The 19,317-nt window shown below is 45.6% G+C and overlaps 1 protein-coding gene across 2 annotated transcripts in view; it reads right to left on the reverse strand.

Annotated features, from left to right (window-relative positions):
• Positions 1-19,317, reverse strand: part of LOC308575781 (transmembrane protein 132D-like) — a 465,450-nt gene that overhangs the window by 351,171 nt on the left and 94,962 nt on the right. For both annotated transcript variants that reach the window (XM_081174743.1, XM_081174742.1), the window contains exon 2: positions 3,682-4,573. In XM_081174743.1, coding sequence (XP_081030869.1) covers positions 3,682-4,573 — 892 coding nt within the window. The remainder of the gene's footprint in view (positions 1-3,681; positions 4,574-19,317) is intronic.

A 19,317-nucleotide genomic window follows, 5' to 3' on the forward strand; every position in this document is an offset into this window, starting at 1 on the left:
TATTCCGTTAAAGGAATCTGGTGGTCGTGGATCCTGCCCGACGCCCTTGCTGGTGGCTAGGGCCATGGCACAACCCCTGGTGACATCAGGGGGAGCTTGCAGTCTTGAAAGTAGGACAGCAAAAATCTCAAAGGCAGAGGGTTCTTGTCAGCACCCATAGAAGTGATGTATGAGGAAGTGGGAGAGATGGGGGGGGTGGAGATTCACTTGGGACAACGCCATTATCCAAGAGGCTGTGTTCCAAAGTCTCTCTCTGTAAATATGAATAAAAAGCAGACAAAATGTCTTTGTACATTTTGGAACCTTTCAAAGGGATTGGCTGTCATGAGGTTCACTCTCTAAACTCTAGGATTTGAGGCCAAGCTGACTCATCCCCCTGGAGCTTTGGGGTCCCTGGGAGTGGTGGGGCAGCAACTCTTCCCTTCTCACCTCCAAGGTGTGGCCTGAGAAAAGGGATAGCGCCTCTGTTTCCGCAGGCAGGGAAATGTCACCCAATGGCTGCAGTTGTAAATGGTGTTAGTTTCCCCCTTCACTGCTGATCTCCTTATGTTCACTGAATAAAAGTGGCCCAGTTCAACCCCAGCCTGCCTGCCTCTCTCTTTATTCAGTCATCAGGATGCAAATGTGTTCTTTCAGAATTAAACTGGTTCCAAGGTTATAAACCACAGCGCACCTCTGGTTTAGGCTGAACTCTTTTACACACTTACCTAGAAGGAACACAATTTGACATGTATAGGGTTGTGCAGTTAAGGCAAGTAGTGAAAACCATTTCATTTCATTTTTTTAAATTCCAGGCAAGTTTTAGGGCCTGAAGTAGGATTTCATTTCACTGCTACAGGCTGGAATGTTTTGACAACTGTCTGGGATGTTTTCCTCTAGCGGCCTCATGACCTGTCTGTTTTTAGACTTTTGCAAGCTACTGCTTTTTACCCTCCTAGCAGAGTGCAGGAATTTACTATGTGTAGATAATATATGAGAGCAACAGAATAAAATATTGAGAGAAACTTTTCCCATCTCCCTTTACCATGAGAGCCTGTATTTTGCATTTTTGCTATTTTTACTATCTCCCGTTGTTTCTACATGTAGTATTTGCTTGCACTGTGATGGCATTTTGGCCCTACCCTGGTGTGTGTTCTTTAGTAATTATTTCTCATTTATTATTTGTTGTAAATAAATAATATTTATTGTACAATAAATTTATTGTAAATACACGGTATGTGTTTTACTTGTGATAATTTGGAAGAGTCAGAATGTTTTAAAAGCCCAACGTTGCATTTTTGGATGTTTGTTTGATTTGAGAGCGTGTCTCACTTGCCCTTTCACAGTAGAATACAGCTCTTGGGATGGCTTCCTACATATATTTTTTTTAAAGAAAGCGATTTTTTTTTAAAAACACAGTAGTAAAAGAGGTAACAGCAGCTGATAAACAACATCAGCTACGTTACTAGGTTCAGCCATTTAAAGCAAAAGGGATCTTAAGAATTTCGGGACTAAACTGATTAAATTTGGTGAAAGCGGGAGACGTAACCAGGAAGTCCGTCTCCCGGCTGTGCTTAAAGAATTAAAGTAAAGACTTTGACAAGCTGGAATCTTTTAAAGTGGTTTAGAAGTTTGGATCTTTGTGCAACATTTGAATCTGTTTTTAAGCGATTGTAACTATTACATCCAGTCTGGTGGCTACTGGCTTACGGTAACACAAGGCTGGCCTTTTTCACTAGTGGCACAAGTGGGAAGGGCCTCTCCCTGCCAAAATACAGTCATACCTCGGGTTACAGATGCTTCAGTTTGCTTTTTTTCGGGTTGCAGACTGCCAAACCCCAGATGTACCGGAACAGGTTACTTCCGGGTTTCAGTGGTTGTGCATGCGCGGAAGGCGCCGTATCGCAACCTGCGCGTGCACAGAAGCGGGTTGTGAACGCTGTGGGTTGCGAATGTACATCCCACATGGATCACATTCGCAACCCGAGCATCCACTGTAAAAGAGACCCCTTCCATTCTGCTGGTTCCCAAAGACACACCTTTCTAAGCATGCATTCCCCGGCACTGAACTAGGGACATTATTCTTTAAATTGTTCTGTTTTTTATTATCATTTGCTTTGGTGCATATTTTAAGCAAACTGCATATTTTAATTACAGATTGATTTTATAGTTGTAAACCACTCAGAAGCCGTTTTGGCATATAAGCGGTAAATAAAACCGTCTTCACCCCTGACAGGTGGCCATTCGGCCTCGGCTTAAATACCTCCAGCTTTCCTGAAATTTCAACCCACTTGTTCTGCAAGTCCTGCCCTGCTCTGGAGCAACACAGAAGACATTTGTTCCAGCTTCTGCATGACAGCCCTTCAGATATGCAGAGTCGGGCCTCCCCTCTCAGATCTTAGGGAGCAGGCAGGATGGCAAAGAAGAACATGATCCATTAAGTAACCCACAACTGACCCATTAAGGACTTCAAAGGTAATCGCCAGAACCTTTAAGTGTGTCCTGCAGCAAACTGGTAACCAGTGCAGCCAATACAGTCATACCTCATGTTACGTTTTCTTCATGTTACGTTCTTTCAGGTTACGTCCTGCGGTGACCCGAAAGTACCGGAAAGGGTTACTTCACCCCAAAACACAAATCCCCACCCCAAAACACAAATCCACGCTCATTAAACATGAACATAACATACAATAAGCATAAAATACAACAATACAAACAACCAAATAAAAGACTTCCTTTATCCTGTATCTGGCCTCCTTGTTTACTTCTTAGAAACTGTTTCCTTTATGAATAATTATTAAGATTTTTCTAATTATAACTTAAAAATCCACAAAGTCTCCTGCAAACATTAATTGAAACAAGTCCAGGTATGTATTTTAGGACACAGTTTTGTGAAGTATTCTCTGCATTTTCCCCATGCTTTTTGAAACTCTTGTCAAGTGTGATCTCTAATTGCCTCTGTTAATCTAGCCAGTTTAATATACTCTTAACAGTTTGTCTTGCCATTCCTTTTTTGTTGGCACAGTTTCTTTTTTCCAGTTTTTAGCAATTGCTAATTGATAAGTGTTGTGTTGTTTTTATTGCAACAATCTGTATGTGATCTTTTATGTGTAGATGTTGTATAAGTAGATATATAAAACAAACAATAAAATTTTTAAAAACCCTTCCCTGCATCTCTGTAGGGAGGTTTCAGGAGGGAAGGAAGAAAAGGGGACACCTTTCACCTTTCCCAAACTTCAGAATCTTCTCTCTCTCTTGCTAGGCAAGCAACAAATCGTTCAAGCTTGGCTGGCAACCAAATCCGAATATAAGAACTGAAACTGGGACTTTGAAAATGACCATTTCCTTAAATACAACTGTATGTCAGCCATCAAATAATGCCAGTGCACAACGCCAATCAAATATAGACAAAAACTAAATTACTACTGCCTACCAACCTTCAAATGCCGCCAATTCTGCTATACCATCACGTTCTAAAATGCTACGGCGCATCAGCTATCAAACAGCCTCGCACATTAAATGCTGCTATCAAATGTAAACATTGAAGCAAAGCATCGTCAAAATGGGTAAGATTCAGGTATCAAGAGATTTGGTGGGTGTTAAAGCAAAAGGAAGAAGTGGAGCATCTAAGGAAGAGTTAATAATATTCACATGGGAGAACAAACTGATCTGAGTTACATATACAGAACCGATTGCTCTTACCTCAAGGTGAACTGGTCCTCTGTCGAATTTTTAGCAATAGACACCACAAAGGTCAAAACATCCCCTTGCTTGACAGTCTTTGGTATATACTGGATAGCAATGTTGCTATCCAACCACATTTCGCTTAAGGAAGGGCTACCTCGTGTCTGGTAGAGGAAAACACTCCCAATTCGCTGCAAGGGTGGCCCCGATTCATCAATATCATTGCACCCAGGTCTGATCCCGTTGTTCTTCCTTAGATCCTCCTTAGCGCAATCCCCTTTCTCGTCCCCTGGTTGGATAGCATAATAAAGTTCCACTGGGCTCCCTTCCGACTGATTCAGCAGCTTCTTACGGCCAGCAACTACCGTCGGTGGGTTGAACCAGCTGGGGAGAAGTTCCAACTCAGCCACACACAACCCCAGATCTCCTTTCAGCCGACAGCTCCCCCGGACTTCCCTTGTCTCTCGAAAAGCAAAGACCCTTAAGCATGGCAGCTTTTCAGTGACGCTGTAGTCGTCCCAGTCTCTCCCGACTATATAGAACAGGATCTGGACTTTGGGGTGGCTTAGGTAGACTTTGTTGTTCATGATGTACGCCTTCAACTTCCAGTTGAAAGAGAACTTGGGGGCAGTCGCTCCAAATGGATTTGAAGGTGACAAGAGGTCCTGGGGAACGACCTGCTCAATGGAAAAAGGCCCATATGTTGCATTCAGGATGGGAGGTCTCTTGGATTTATAGACTAGGAAGGATTCCACTCGAGACTGAAGGCTAGAGTTCCTCATGATATCCTGGTTTGCTTCTTTCAGAAAGAAGGAAACATCTGCATTGTGGATGTGGTAACTCACAGGCAGATATGTCGGCAGCAAGGAGAACCTCTGGATGCTCTCCAGGATCCCCCGGCTTTCCGTCACTGGTAAAAAGGAAAGGAGAGTTTAGAAGCCTGAAAGCTAATATTGAAGGAAAATATTCCAAGGGCCAGAAAAAAACACACCATAAAAGCCCTGTGGCATCAGAACAAAAGGTCTATCTGCTTCAACATCCCATTTCCCTCAATTGCCAGTCAGAGGCCTCCAGGAAGCCCCCAAGCAGGGCATGAAAGCAATAGCCCTCTTCTGCAGATCGTCCCACACCAGCAACTGAGAAGTGTACCAGAGATATACCACCTGTGAATATGGATTATCAAAGCTAAAAGCCACTGGCAGATCAATTGTCCAACAGGGACCAGTCTAATCCCCTTTTAAACCCGCTGCCACTACATTTTATGCTGATCTGATAAGGGGTATGGAGCTGTTGCCTGGCCACCCACTCCTTCCCCCTTCTTTCTGGTACCATCTGGAATAGAACAGCTTGATGTGATCACATTGCACACAGGTGAAATGGCAAAAGTGGAATGTTACATTTCAGACATTAGGTGGTGGAATGTGGAGATAAAACGTTTCCCTGTGGAAAAGGTACCCTATTGTTCACAAATGTAAGCAGGAACGTGGTCTCAGTTCAGGATGATCCTGTGCTGCTGTGTAATGCATGACGGAAAGGCCCAACCAGGGCAAGGTGGGACAAGGTTTAGGCTGGATTGATGTACAGAGCTATGAAGTTTATCCAGCAAGTAACAAGCTGAAAATTAACTCTTAGTAGTAGAGGTGGTGGCATGTACAGCCTAATTGTAAGACTTCAGACTATGAATAAAAAGAGCAAGAGAAACAGTCCAGAATACCAGCACAAAGCAGTGGGGTGGGGGGTGAGAATGCAACTCTCAGAATGCTGACATATTTCATGGATGCCCAGGAAGGTTTTCTTGACTGTGGTCACTCACCAACCCCATCCAAGTGCTTACTCAGAATTACTAAACACTAGCAGGGAGGACCTGGTGCTGTAATACGATGCTCTACTTAAATGGTCCAGCCTTCTCCAGTAATCTCCTACTGCAGCTGAGCAGGACCGTCTCAGGTCTTCTGCATGGAGTCCCTTGAATCAGAGGAAGGCAGTGCGAGAACTTCAGGCCAGGGTGTGGGGAGACTGGCCCTACGGGGTCATCTGAGAGCATTTCTGAGGCTACCCTTACATGCCTTTCCTCTTTTGCTTAAGTGTCCTCACCCTCTTCCCCTGAAGAGGAGGAATCTGACTCCAGCGTCATGACCAATCCTTCAGAGGCCTTCATCTGGTCCTATCTAAAGAGCTGGCAAACTAGTCCTGCCTCCACTACTCATGCATGTGGGGATGGCCTCTCAGAGTGGGGCCTGTGCACCTATGTTGGTGGCAGATGCAGGAACAGCACACCATCTCCATGCAAAGGGTCCGTTGAACCTCTGGAGTATCCTCTGAATCATTCCATGGTCTTACATGGGAGTTGAAGGGTACCATGTTGGATACCCCTTCCTTAGACCTCGTGTGCCTTTCCCCACCCCCCACCCCACATTGCAAGAATACAAGCATGCACTGACAATCCCATTGGGGGGTGGAACACCTTTTTGCCTTGTGTTTTGACCAATGTGCAGGGGCAGTTCTGCACATCAGTCAAACACAACAGCAACCTTGAACATGCACCAGTTCCCACATTCATTTTGGAAAGTCTCCAAATTAAGCTGGAATTTGGGAAATAGCGGAAACTGAGGCAGATAAAACATATGAAACAAGAAAAATAAAACCCGGACAAAACTGAGAAAACCAGTGCCTATCTAAAAACAAGCACATTCAAAGAGAGCCAGTGTGGTGTAGTGGTTAAGAGCAGTAGTCACGTAATCTGGGTAACCGGGTTCGCGTCTCCGCTCCTCCACATGCAGCTGCTGGGTGACCTTGGGCCAGTCACACTTCTCTCTGAAGTCTCTCAGCCCCACTCACCTCACAGAGTGTTTGTTGTGGGGGAGGAAGGGAAAGGAGAATGTTAGCCGCTTTGAGACTCCTGAAGGGGAGTGAAAGGCGGGATATCAAATCCAAACTCTTCTTCTTCTTCTTCTGTGAGCTAGGGCCCTGCTCCCCAATATTCAATTCACTCTATTTCTGATGGTCAGGCTGCAATTATCAGGGGTTATGTAGCCAAAGCTACACCATCCATGTGCAACAGGGAGGGATTAGCAGGCCCAGTGGTGGAGCATATGCCCGTGCTGCCCAGGGCGGGCGCGTTCCTGAAGGTCACGGGTGTGCGCTCCTGAGGGGCGCGGAGGGTGCCCTCCTAGGCACGGGATAGCGACGTGCGCACCCACTGATTCTGCTTCCTTCCTCTCCCCTTCCCGCTCGCCTGCCTCCTCCAGCCGGGAGCACAGGGCAATGGTGCACCACCCGCCTGTGACTCCTGCGCCTACTGCCAGCCATCAGGGGAAGGGGGGAGTTGCTGTGCCACGCTCCTGGCTGGAGGAGGTAGGCAGGCAGGCGAGAGGATGGGAAGGAGGCAGGCAAGCAGGAAGGGGAGAGGAAGGAACCAGCAAAGCAGCGCAGCAGCTCCCCCTTCCACTGACGGCTCGTGGGAGTCCGAGTCGCGGGCGGGCAGAGCACTGAATGTCACCCTCGCTCAGGGATGACACCTGGAGTGGTTTCCCTCCTGCACCCACCTTCCTCCACCAGTGCGCAGGCCTAGAGAAACCCAGTGGAGGCTGGCCCATTTGGGCAAATGAGGCACTTCCCTGCTAAACCTCAGCCAGCCTTTCACCTATCCCTGACTTACAGCCATTCTAGGAGATGGCACAGCCTACCACTTCCCCCTTCTTTGTCTTAAGTGTCACCCTTGCAGAACACAGAAAAGAGGGAGATGAGGACAGAGTTGAGACCAATTCCATTGGCTTTGGCTGCACCTACTAGCGGTCTCCTTGCCTCCTGCCTATGGACATCAGCCACCATTGGAGAAGCCCCAATACTGACAGAAGCGAGTGGGGTGGGGGAACCAAATACGGGGAAACCCCAAGATAGCTCAATGAGAACTGAGTATGAGTAGGAACATAATGCTGGCTATTAAGGGAGTAGGGAGATGGAACAAAGGTGGATAGGGAATGGAGTGCCCAGAATCTGGAAGTACACCACACTAAAATGTTTGATACACTTCTAGTTTTCTGGTTGCAGCAGCCTACTGCTCGCTTTCCTTTTTTTAATGCAAGAGAGGTGGAACAAGGACAAGGTTGTGCACAATTGTGGATGGCACGTTAATCAAGCAAGCTAATGAGTTAACCCAGTACCCCGTGGAAACTCCAAATTGAGCATTTCATCACTCGCCAAACACCAACAGTTTCAATTGCACAGATAATTCTTCAAATTTGGGTCCGCAAGTTGTGTTCCTTTTCCCCTATTATTCTTTTAAATAATTGCATTGTTTTTGCACCCCCCCACCCTTCTTTCCAAGGAGTGTGGTGTGCATTGGAGTGGGGGGGGGGCACAAAGGCAGAAGGGTCCATCTCATTTTCAGATTAGCAAGGAACAAGAATTAAAACTAAAACCTTATAATAAAAAAGGTCCAGAATATATTAACAGCCAGGTGGAAATAGGATGTTTTCAACATCCACACTAAGATGGAGCTCTTTGCACCTCCTTTGGGAAGGAATGCTACAACTAGGGTGCTATCACAAAAAGGTGCTGCCCTGTATTCCCACCCAGCAAGCCTCTTTCCATGTTTGAAAATACAACGATGAACTCACCTTGTGGGCATGCTCATATAGCGGGGGGCAGGGGGGACGGGACAGTATGTCCTATATTCCTTCATACATATCCTGGCCTGCTAGCTCAGACCATTCGGTGTGCAAAGTTACAGGGTTTCAGCAGGAAACTATGGGACACGCACTTTCTGAAATGTCTGCAGGAGCAAACAGTATTGAACTCAGGATGATAGTGTTCAACCACTCTGAGACAATCATAACAAAAAAGGGCCCTTTGGTCAGAATTTTGGGAAATGTTGATCTGCACGAATTTCAAGGAAGGAGAGAGGGAGGCCTTTGAAAGTTCACAATGCCTTCTTCTCTCATTCCGTGCCACCAGCAGCGCCTTTGACATCGCTTTGCGCTCTGTTTATGGTTGTTTTAAAGGCTTGCATAATTAAAAGCTCTGAAAGACTGCGGTAAGACCCAACTCACTGATACAGTCTTGGCAAACCGCACATACACACCCGTTCACCCATGAAAAACAGCACCAAGACTTCAGACTATGGATAAAAAGAGCGAGAGAAACTTTCCGGAATACCAGCACAAGGCAGTGGGGTGGGGTGGTGAGAATGCAACTCTCAGAATCCGGACGTATTGCATGGATGCCCAGGAAGATTTTCTTGTCTGTGGTCACTCGCCAACCCCATCCAAGTGCTTACTCAGAACTAGCAGGGAAGACCTGGTGCTGCCCGGATATTTTTAGAACCCCCCCCCCCCCAAATAATGTGATTTTTAAATGGATAATGCAATTTGCAAATGTGCACCTATCATACCAAAAATTGCGTGAATTCAATCCCAAGTCATATTTTGGTTTGCCATCTTTATTCAAGATGGCACCTGGCATCGAAACATCAACGAAGACTGCCACCCCCACTTCGGGAACCCCCAGGTCAAGTATGGGGAATGATCTCTCAGGATTTGGCTGAACCTATGCCCCCAAATAGATGAATGTACATGAGACCTTCTGAGGCAAAGCAGATGCTCTTAGCACTGAGCTACAGCTCTCCCCAATAAATAGATGCAGTGCAGCAGGAAAAAGCAGGAGGCACTGGCTTAGAGTGAAACCTGGAGTGGTTATTCTTGCTGTGGGCCTCTGCTTTTTCTTCCCAGGGGCTGTGCTGAACTTTCCTTTGATTCCATACCCTCCAACATTTCTCCAGTGAAAATAGGGGTGCCCTATTCAACAGCAACAAACAAACAAACAAACAACAATTTATAACCCACCCATCTGACTGGGTTGCCCCAGCCACTCTGAGCGGCTTCCAACATTTATAAAAACAAAATAAAACATTTTAAAACTATACAGGGCTGCCTTCAGATATCTTCTAAAGGTTGTATCTCCTTGGCTCAGGGGTCTTAGAACTCCATACCCTCCAACATTTCGCTGATGGAAATAGGGACATCCTAAGGAAAAGTGGGACATTCCAGGATCAAATCAGAAACCAGGATGGCTTCTATAAATCTGGGACTGTCCCTGGAAAATAGGGACACTTCAAGAGTCTGCAATTGCAGCCTGCTTTGTGGGTTGTTGTGCTGCTGGCTTCTCTGTGTTCAGCAAAAGGGGGCTTTGTGGGGGCTAAGCTGGGCACAATTGGTGTTCTGCAGCTGAAGTCTCCTCTTCTCCTTTGATAATGCTTAATGGGTGAAATATATTCAGAGTCGAGTGTGAATTTCATGCTCTTTATTCTGCTCATAGTAGCAATGAATGAATCTTTCGCCAAAACGTCTAGCTATATATACATTATTTACACGCGTGATTGGCTAATTCCATGCTGCTCCTGCAGGCCAATCAGGTTGCTGATTCACTTCATCCAGGAGCCTGATTGGCTGCTCCTGCAGGCCAATCAGGTTGCTGATTCACTTCCACCTGGAGCTGGATTGGGTGGCTCCTGCGGACCAATCAGACTGCTGCATTCTGGATCCTATTGCTCTAGGATTCAGCTCAGCACACAACAATGAGTCATGCTTAAATGATATCAATGGGGGCCCCTCCAAGACATCACCAGAGCCTGTCCATGTGCCATCATGAGGGACCACCCTAGCTCTCAGGTTTGGGCCTGGAGATTTCAGGGTCTGGGATGCTCCTGACAAGCTGCATGGGAGAGCCGTTCTTCACAAGGGAACACAATGCATCATATCTCTCACATACAGAACTGGGGGGCCAACATCTGGGGCCCCTTCACAAGAGAGGAATGCTATCCTAGTATCAAGGCCTCACCTCCTCTCTACAGTAGAGCAGAGAGCAAAAGTCGTCCCCCCCAAAAAAATCCACAACACAGAACTGGTGCCAAAATACTTAATCAGAGAGGGTGTTGGGTCTTTCGCTTCCTCCAGCAGTTTAGGTGAAGTGGCTCCCTGACCTTCAAGCAGGGCTGGTAATTTAATTTGGAAGGCACTGGGGTCCTTAAAACAATCAAGCGAGGAGGAATAGCTAATGAGGCTATGGTGGATTGCAATTACAGCCGAAAAAACAGCATGCAAATATTTCCAAGGTGGAGTGCAGAAACAGTAGACTGGTTCTAGGGGGGCGGGGAGAAGGGGAGAGAGAAAATTAATATATGAATTATGTAAAAGGAACTGACTAAATTAGCAATGATAATCTCTTCTTTGATTTGTGACGCTGTTTCCCAAACTTTTTGAACTATTTGTACATAATTCTGCCTTTTCTTACTCTTCGTTTTCTAAATGAATTGTGTTGTTTTTTTTAAAAAAAAGCTTCATTTTTTATATTTAAAAAGTGATAATCTGTTTTTTCTAGAGGAAAAGGCATGGGAACACACCTCCCTCAGAACACCCACCCTAGAGATCCTTTGTGGGCCAGCCAGAGGCTTGCTGAGGCTGCTCAGCTGAGGCAAGGGGAGCCTTCCTCACCTCAGCTGAGCAGCCTAACAAGCCCCCACTCCCCTGCGCCTCTCCAGAGCAGCATGGGGGCTTGCTTAGCCAAGGCGCCTCTTTCCCTCATGTCAGCTGTTAGCTGGGTGGCTGAAGAGCCTCAGCAAACCCTCGCTGCACCTCCAGCTCATGATACCCTCTCTGGAGCCCATAGAGGATGTCTCCTTCAGGCTCCAGAGGCACAGCAGGGCTCCCCATGCTTCCAGGGCCCAACTGAGAGGTGCTGGAACGCCATTCCAAAGAAGTCCAACTGAAAAAAAGCCCTGGAGATAATACAGTGGTACCTCGGGTTACAGACGCTTCAGGTTACACACTCCGCTAACCCAGAAATAGTACCTGGGGTTAAGAACTTTGCTTCAGGAAGAGAACATAAATCGTGTGGCGGCAGCAGGAGGCCCCATTAGCACAGGTTATCTCAGGTTAAGAACATTTTCAGGTTAAGAACGGACCTCCAGAACGAATTAAGTTCTTAACCCGACGTACCACTGTAATACAAATACATTACACCAGACTCAGAGACTTCATAGGCCTCCTCCTCCTTCTTCTTCTTCCATAAACATGGTTTTAACAGTGACTGTGGAGGCCAATTCTGGATCCACACCTCCTTTCACAGTGGGGGCATAGGCCTAGTCCTCTCTTGTGCTTCAAGTTCCTCCCTAAGGCTTCCTTCAGGAAACCTGGCTGGTCACGGAACACAACAGGAAGATTTTTTTAAAGCAGGGATTACTAACATAGTGATCTCCAGATGTTGTGGGGCTCCAGCTCCCATCAGCACCAGCCAGCATGGCCAGTTGCCTGGGATAATGGGAATTGCAGTTCAAGTTGATGTAAAGGAACAACAGAGGGAGAGGGAGAGAACCACTACAACCCTACTGGCTTGGGGTGGCCTAGCTTCAGTTATTCATATTCTGCTAACCTACAAGTTAGACTACTGCAATGCATTGTACATGGGGCTGCCTTTGAAGATGGTTTGGAAACTACAACTACTGAAGTACACTGCTGCAAGACTTGTTAACTGTGACAGGAAGCCATGTCCATGTCCACCTTTCCCCACATGAACCTGCCTAGGCCCTGAGATCTCTGAAGACCTTTCCTTGCATGCTGCCACTGAGGGAGCTCTGACAGTTGGCGAGGAGAGAATAGGCCTTCTCTGTAGCAGCCCTGCATTCATGGAACGCTCTCACACTGCCAGGCAAATACATTTTTGTTTGTGCAGACATTTGGTCAACACCAGCGATAGGATTGTACTGTTAAATCCATTTTTAATAATATTTATGTGGATTTTATTATTGTGCTGTTTTTCCTTGACTGTAGATCACTTTGGGTATTTCTTGGTGGGCAAAAGGTAAAGGCAAAGGACCCCTGACAGTTAAGTCTTAGTCACGAACGACTCTGGGGTTGCGGAGCTCATCTCGCTTTGCTGGCCGAGGGAGCCGGCATTTGTCTGCAGACAGTTTTTCCGGGTCATGTGGCCAGCATGACTAAGCCACTTCTGGCGCAATGGAACACTGACACCAGAGCAGCACACGGAAACGCCGTTTACCTTCCCACCAGAGTGGTACCTATTTATCTACTTGCACTTTGACGTGCTTTCGAACTGCTAGGTTGGCCTGAGCAGGGACTGAGCAACGGGAGCTCACCGCATTGCGGGGATTCAAACTGCCAACCTCCTGATCGGCAAGTCCTAGGCTCTGTGGTTTACACCACAGTGATGGACAAATTTAATAAATCTCAAATATCTCCCCCAAGTATTTATTAATAATTTGGGGAAATAGCTAAGTCAATAGAGCATGAGACTCTCGGGGTCTTGGCTTGAGCCCCACACAGGGCAAGTGATTCCTGTATTGCATGGGGTTGGACCAGATGACCCTTCTGGTCCCCTCCACAATTCTATAGTTTATTATTATTTTGTTGTGTTTTATTTTCCCCACCTTTATTTCCAAGGGTAATTTCTTTCCGACCCTGCTTTAATGGTCAGATAGCAAAAGGGAGAATATATTGGCACAGCCTTACATAAAACAACTCAACCCCATATACAGTGGTACCTCAGGTTACATACACTTCAGGTTACACACTCCGCTAACCCAGAAATAGTGCTTCAGGTTAAATACTTTGCTTCAGGATAAGAGCAGAAATCGGGCTCCAGTGGCGCGGCAGCAGCAGGAGGCCCCATTAGCTAAAGCGGTGCTTCAGGTTAAGAACAGTTTCAGGTTAAGAACGGACCTCTGGAACGAATTAGGTACTTAACCTGAGGTACCACTGTACATGGGCTTCACTACAGCCCCCAACATCCTTGACCCTTGGTGATGTTTGCTTGGCTGATGGGAAGCAGAGTCCAATGACACCCAGAAGGCTACAAGTCCCACACCCTAGAGATTTATTTGTTGATTGGAATAACTGATTCTCCATTTATTCTCTTTTTTTAAAAAACAACCTTTGAAATAACACATTGTCACCTAGCAAAGAAGACCAGCATTCTCCCATAGAAGGCAAACGCTTCTGAAAGCTATTCCAGTGAGTCTCTTTGCAGGTCTTATTTCCCATGTTATGCTAGTCTCTCTCTTAATGAGCCATTTCCCCTGTTATTCCCCAACAGGGAACGCTGAAGGCTGCTGACATGATTTGTACTGTGGGAAGTGCTAATCAGCAGCACTCAGGGAAGAAGAAGAAAAAAACCCAACACCAAGGGTGTGGGCGAAAAATGATGACCATCTAGTGGAGTTTTAAAAGCAAATTCCACTCTTTTTCTGGAGGGACGTAAATATGCAGTAGAGACAGCACTTGTCGAGTGAAAACTCAAGCTGTAATTAGAACTATACATCCATGGAAGGGAGAATAGTCCTTCCACTGAGCACAACGTCTATAGTACGCTAAAGGATGAAGACAGCCTTTCTGGGCTAATTGCATCTTCCAGCTGAGCTAAGAGGCAGGTGGGCTGGGATGGTTGCATGCTGGACCAAAACCACATAGGGCATCAGAGAGTCTTGGAACCTAGAAGCAAACTGGTAACCATTTATCTTTATTTGAATTATTATTATTCATATAGATAGAGTGGCCACCGGGACCACATAACACCGGTCCGGAGAGATCTGCATTGGCTCCCAGTACGTTTCTGAGCACAATTCAAAGTGTTGGTGCTGACCTTTAAAGCCCTAAACAGCCTCAGACCAGTATACCTGAAGGAGCGTCTCCACCCCCATCATTCAGCCTGGACACTGAGATCCTGCACCGAGGGCCTTCTGGCGGTTCCCTCATTGCAAGAAGTGAGGTTACAGGGAACCAGACAGAGGGCCTTCTCAGTAGTGGCGCCCGCCCTGTGGAATGCCCTCCCTTCAGATGTCAAAGAGATAAACAACTACCTGACATTCAGAAGACATCTTAAGGCAGCCCTGTTCAGGGAAGTTTTTAATGTGTGACATTTTAGTGTATTTTTGGTCTCTGTGGAAGCTGCCCAGAGTGGCTGGGGAAACCCAGCCAGATGGGCAGGGTACAAATAATAAGTTGTTGTTGTTGTTGTTGTTGTTGTTATAGATATACAATGGTACCTTGGTTTTCAAACATCTCCGTTGAACTCGAGCGCCATAAACCCAGAAGTATATGTTATTTTTCTTGATTTTCTCTATTAAATTTGCAGGCCACCCATTACACCTTGGATTTTGAATGTTTCAGAACTCAAATGGTCTTCCGGAATGGTTTACGGTCGGAAACCGAGGTACCACTGCAGTTAGATAGATATAGACATAGATATGAGAGACCCGCTGCCCTCCAGATTATGAATGGGTAACCTGACAGTTTTGATTTTCTCACTTTCTCCTTTTCAGTTATGCACAATTCCACATCCATTTAATGCTATTATTTTTATGTCCTTGTGAAAACCCATAAGCATTTGATGCTCATTTCTCATCATAAGCACGTTTGTACACAGTTTTGCCTAATATGAGGGCTGCACTTTGGATCCAGCTGAAGCCTGAACCAAATGAGGTTGATTTGTGGGACAGCCAGTTTTTGGCTAAGTCAGGTGGTGACAGCCCCAGTTTGCTCTGGGTCAAGTCAGGCCTCCTGAAGCAATTCAGGACTGTCAGGAGGGTGGGGAGGACCCACAGATCCCAGTAACATTGAACGCTGATGAGCGAGGATTTAATTTTGCTGCCTGCTCTTTGCAAGCACTCAGCAGGATCGCTTGGGAGAAGAGAAGGAGATGCTGTGTCTCCGTCTTTACCTATTCCACTCCCAACCTTATGTTTCATTAGGGCTTTAAAAACTCTAATAAAACATGGCTGCATTTAGACACTCTTCAACCTCAATTGGAACTGTATGGTAGATGCAAATAGTGGATGCCGCTGCATGTCAGTTATCAAATACTGACTACTACATAGCAGATACGATCAAATACTGCTATTGCATGCTGGCTGTCATATGCTATCACCTAACAATGTGATACTCCCAAATCTTTGCATGAGAAATCTGATGCAGTAGAAGATACCAGCAACACACCCAAGATCAAGAATAGCCAACGTGGTGCCCTACAGATCTTCTGGACCACAAACTCCCATCATTCCTGACTATTAGACATCTTGGCAGGGGCAGGGGGAATTGCAATTTTCAGTATCTGGAGGGCACCATGTTGTCTATCCCTGTCCAAGATCATTTTTGGAGAACATCTGGCATGAAAAATCCACAGCAGAAAATGGGCAAAAATATTGGGTTTGGGGCGTGGCAAGTGTGTGGGGGAGAAGGGGATAAATACTTTTCAATATTATTAAGATTACAATCTCTCTTGTTACTTATGGATTCAGATCTCCTTCTGTATTTTCCCTTGCAGCCTGATGAAACACCGTTAAATGCAAACGGGCACCGAGGATGCAACTTTCCAAAAGCAAAAAACAAAAGGTAGTGGTGTTTCCGGAGCACTTAGTCTTTTAATTCATCTCTTCTATTAATTGCAATCCCATTGCTCCCTCCGCCTTGAGTTCCAAGGTGACGTTTCATTGCTTGATTATTTCAGAGTCCTAATGAGCAGGATGCAAAGCTCCTCGTATTTCCCCCCCCAGATTGTTGGAGTTTAATGTTTAATTCGATGGTGGTTGTGTATGTGTTTGGGGTGCAGGGCAGGGGAGCGAGTTACTCCTTCCTCTACCTCCCTTTCATTGCCCTTTCTTCAAAACGCCATTGCCCTCCCAACAAGCCTGAAAATGAGATAAGTCGTATTTTGGCTTGGAGATCAACAGATGCCTAGGAGGAAAAGGGGCATGGATCCAGGCACATAGAGGAAGCAAAGGGAGCTGGGTAGGCCAGGCAGACTGGTCCACTTGCAGCAATGTTTCTCCTTTAGCTGAAGAGGAAAACGCTGTGTGCTGAATTTCAATCGAATCCTTCTGGAAGCTGACAGCAGCTTTAAAAAAAAACAAAAGCCAGCCAAAGGCCAGAAAATTCAAATGGGTTTTGCACTTTATCTGGAGGGAAAGCAGTGTCAGTAAACAAAATCAATGGTCCCACCCCAGCACCACCAACAACAAAAAACTTTGGAGCACCATCTGGATCTCAGTTAATTCATAAATGAATGATAAAGGAGATAAAGTGTGTGTGAGTGTGTGTGAGTATGTGGCTCCGCACACTTCACAGAAGCTAAAAAAGAATGATCTGAACCAGGGATGGAGAAGCTGTCACCCTCCCATTGTTGTTATTGCTGTTATTTATTAAATTTATTATTCACTTTTCTGTCAAAAGTGCTTTACAATATTTTAAGCAAAAAAAACACCACCTGCACACATAAAACCAGCACACACAAAAATCTAAAAGCAATAAAAAAACCTAGATTAAAACACCCCACCCATTCAAAAAAGGCCGTAGATTAAAAGCTAAGGGGCGGGTTAAAAAACAGGGGTTTTGTCTAGCGCCTAAAGAGATATAACAATGACACCAAGTGGGGAGTCATCACTGTAAACGCCTGATCTTATGTTGCTACCCTCCATAGCTTATAACAGGGGTCAGCAAACTTTTTCAGCAGGGGGCCAGTCCACTGTCCCTTAGACCTTGTGGGGGCGGGGCGGACTATTTTTGAAAAAAGAAGGAAAAGAACGAATTCCTATGCCCCACAAATAACCCAGAGATGCATTTTAAATAAAAGGACACATTTTACTCATGTAAAACCTGCTGATTCCCAGACCATCCACGGGACGGATTTAGAAGGAGATTGGGCCACATCCGGCCCCCAAGCCTTAGTTTGCCTACCCATGCCTTATAAGCTTTGGCCTCCTAGGAAGCCTCTGCTTTTGAGTCACACACCATATTGGCCCAAATATAAACTGCACCTGCAAAAAAAGCCGCACCTTAAAAATTCAGGGGGGGGGGGGGAGACAATACCCAAATATAAACCACTCCCTTAAAATTCCGCAGGCACTCACACCCATAAATGGCAAATGTAGAAGAAAATCCTACTGGAACCATTCCCCCGTGCTCCCAAGCTGCTTTCTAGGGGGGAAGCTGCGCCATTTTGCCAGCAGCCTTTCCCCCTTCTTTCCAGCATTTTGTGGGAGGCTTGGGAGCCGCAGTCAGGAGGGGCACCACTGTCCCACACCCCCAATGGCCCTCATAGTGGCATCCTGGCCAGGATGGGGGAGGTCACTCTCCATTCCGGTCTTGGAAGGCAAGGCAGGGCCGTGTCCCCAGGGCAGCTGTTTCAGCAGAGATATCATAAAAGCCAAGGTTTATAAACAAGACAGGAAAATTGGCTTCCAGGTGGAGAAATCAAAATTAGAAACAGAACTGTTAGAACCCAATGCTAAGAATCTGTCAAGAATGTATAACTTGTTGCTGAAATGGAATACACAAGATGAAACAGTTAAATCAGCTATGATTAAGTGGGCACAGGACATTGGTCATAACATCATGTTTGCTGACTGGGAACAGTTGTGGACCACCGGTTTGAAATTTACGGCATGCAATGCCTTAAAGGAAAATATTATGAAAATGATCTATAGGTGGTACATGACCCCAGTCAAGCTAGCAAAAATCTACCATTTGCCTGACAATAAGTGTTGGAAGTGTAAAGAGACTGAAGGTACTTTCTATCACCTTTGGTGGACGTGCCCGAAGATTAAGGCTTTCTGGGAAATGATATATAATGAAATGAAAAAGGTACTTAAACGTACTTTCCCTAAGAAACCAGAGGCCTTTCTCTTGGGCATTGCCAGCCAACTGGTGCCAAAGAAAGACAGAACTTTTTTTATGTACGCTACCACAGCAGCAAGAGTACTTATCGCAAAGCATTGGAAGACTCAAGATCTACCCACTCTGGAAGAATGGCAGATGAAGGTGATAGACTATATGGGACTGGCTGAAATGACCGGCAGAATCCGTGACCAGGGAAAAGAGACGGCGGACGAAGACTGGAAGAAATTTAAAATTTATCTTAAGAAAGATTGTAAAATTAATGAATGCTAAAATGTTGAGGTTTTAAGGAAAAAAGGGGATTACAGCTGTAAAAGATTGAGTAAAAGAAAAGATTAAGGGAAAAATTTGATAAAACCAAGGATTGGGATTTGCTGAAACAAGTTTGGAAATTGGGATGTAGAAAGGGGAGGTATGGGGAAGTCGGGGAAGTAAGGTTTGAGAAAAAAGGATATGAAATTATACATGTTTGTTTGTGTGTTTGTTTGTCTGTATTGTGCATTGTTTGTGTTTATAAAAACTGTGAAAAACCAATAAAAAGTTTATAAAAAAAGAGATATCATAAAAGCCAATTTGTGTAAGGTTGCGAATATAAGCTGCACTTTAACTTTTCACTGTCAGAATCTGGGGAAAAGAAGAAGTGTGGCTTGTATTCAGGCCAATACAGTAGTATGTAACTATGCACCCAGAGTTGCTATGTTATCTCCCTTTGACCCAGACCTTTTGGTACTGGGATTCTTGAGGGCTGAAGCAAAGCTCCACCTCTGACAGCACCAAGGTCTCTTCAGCAGGTTTCCTCCCAGAATGGGATAATCAGTGATGATTCCAGAGGACTCCTGACTGGTCCTCAAGGTCCTCTGTCTGAGGACTCCATGTCTAGGACCGAGTCAGGGTTAGGCCCAGCTCAATATTTGACTGCACTGACAGTTCTTCAAGGGAAAGGAGAACAGAAAGGAGTCTCTCTTAGCCCTAC

This window comes from Podarcis bocagei (assembly GCF_964188305.1).
Source record: "Podarcis bocagei genome assembly, chromosome: 16".
NCBI lineage: Eukaryota > Metazoa > Chordata > Lepidosauria > Squamata > Lacertidae > Podarcis > Podarcis bocagei.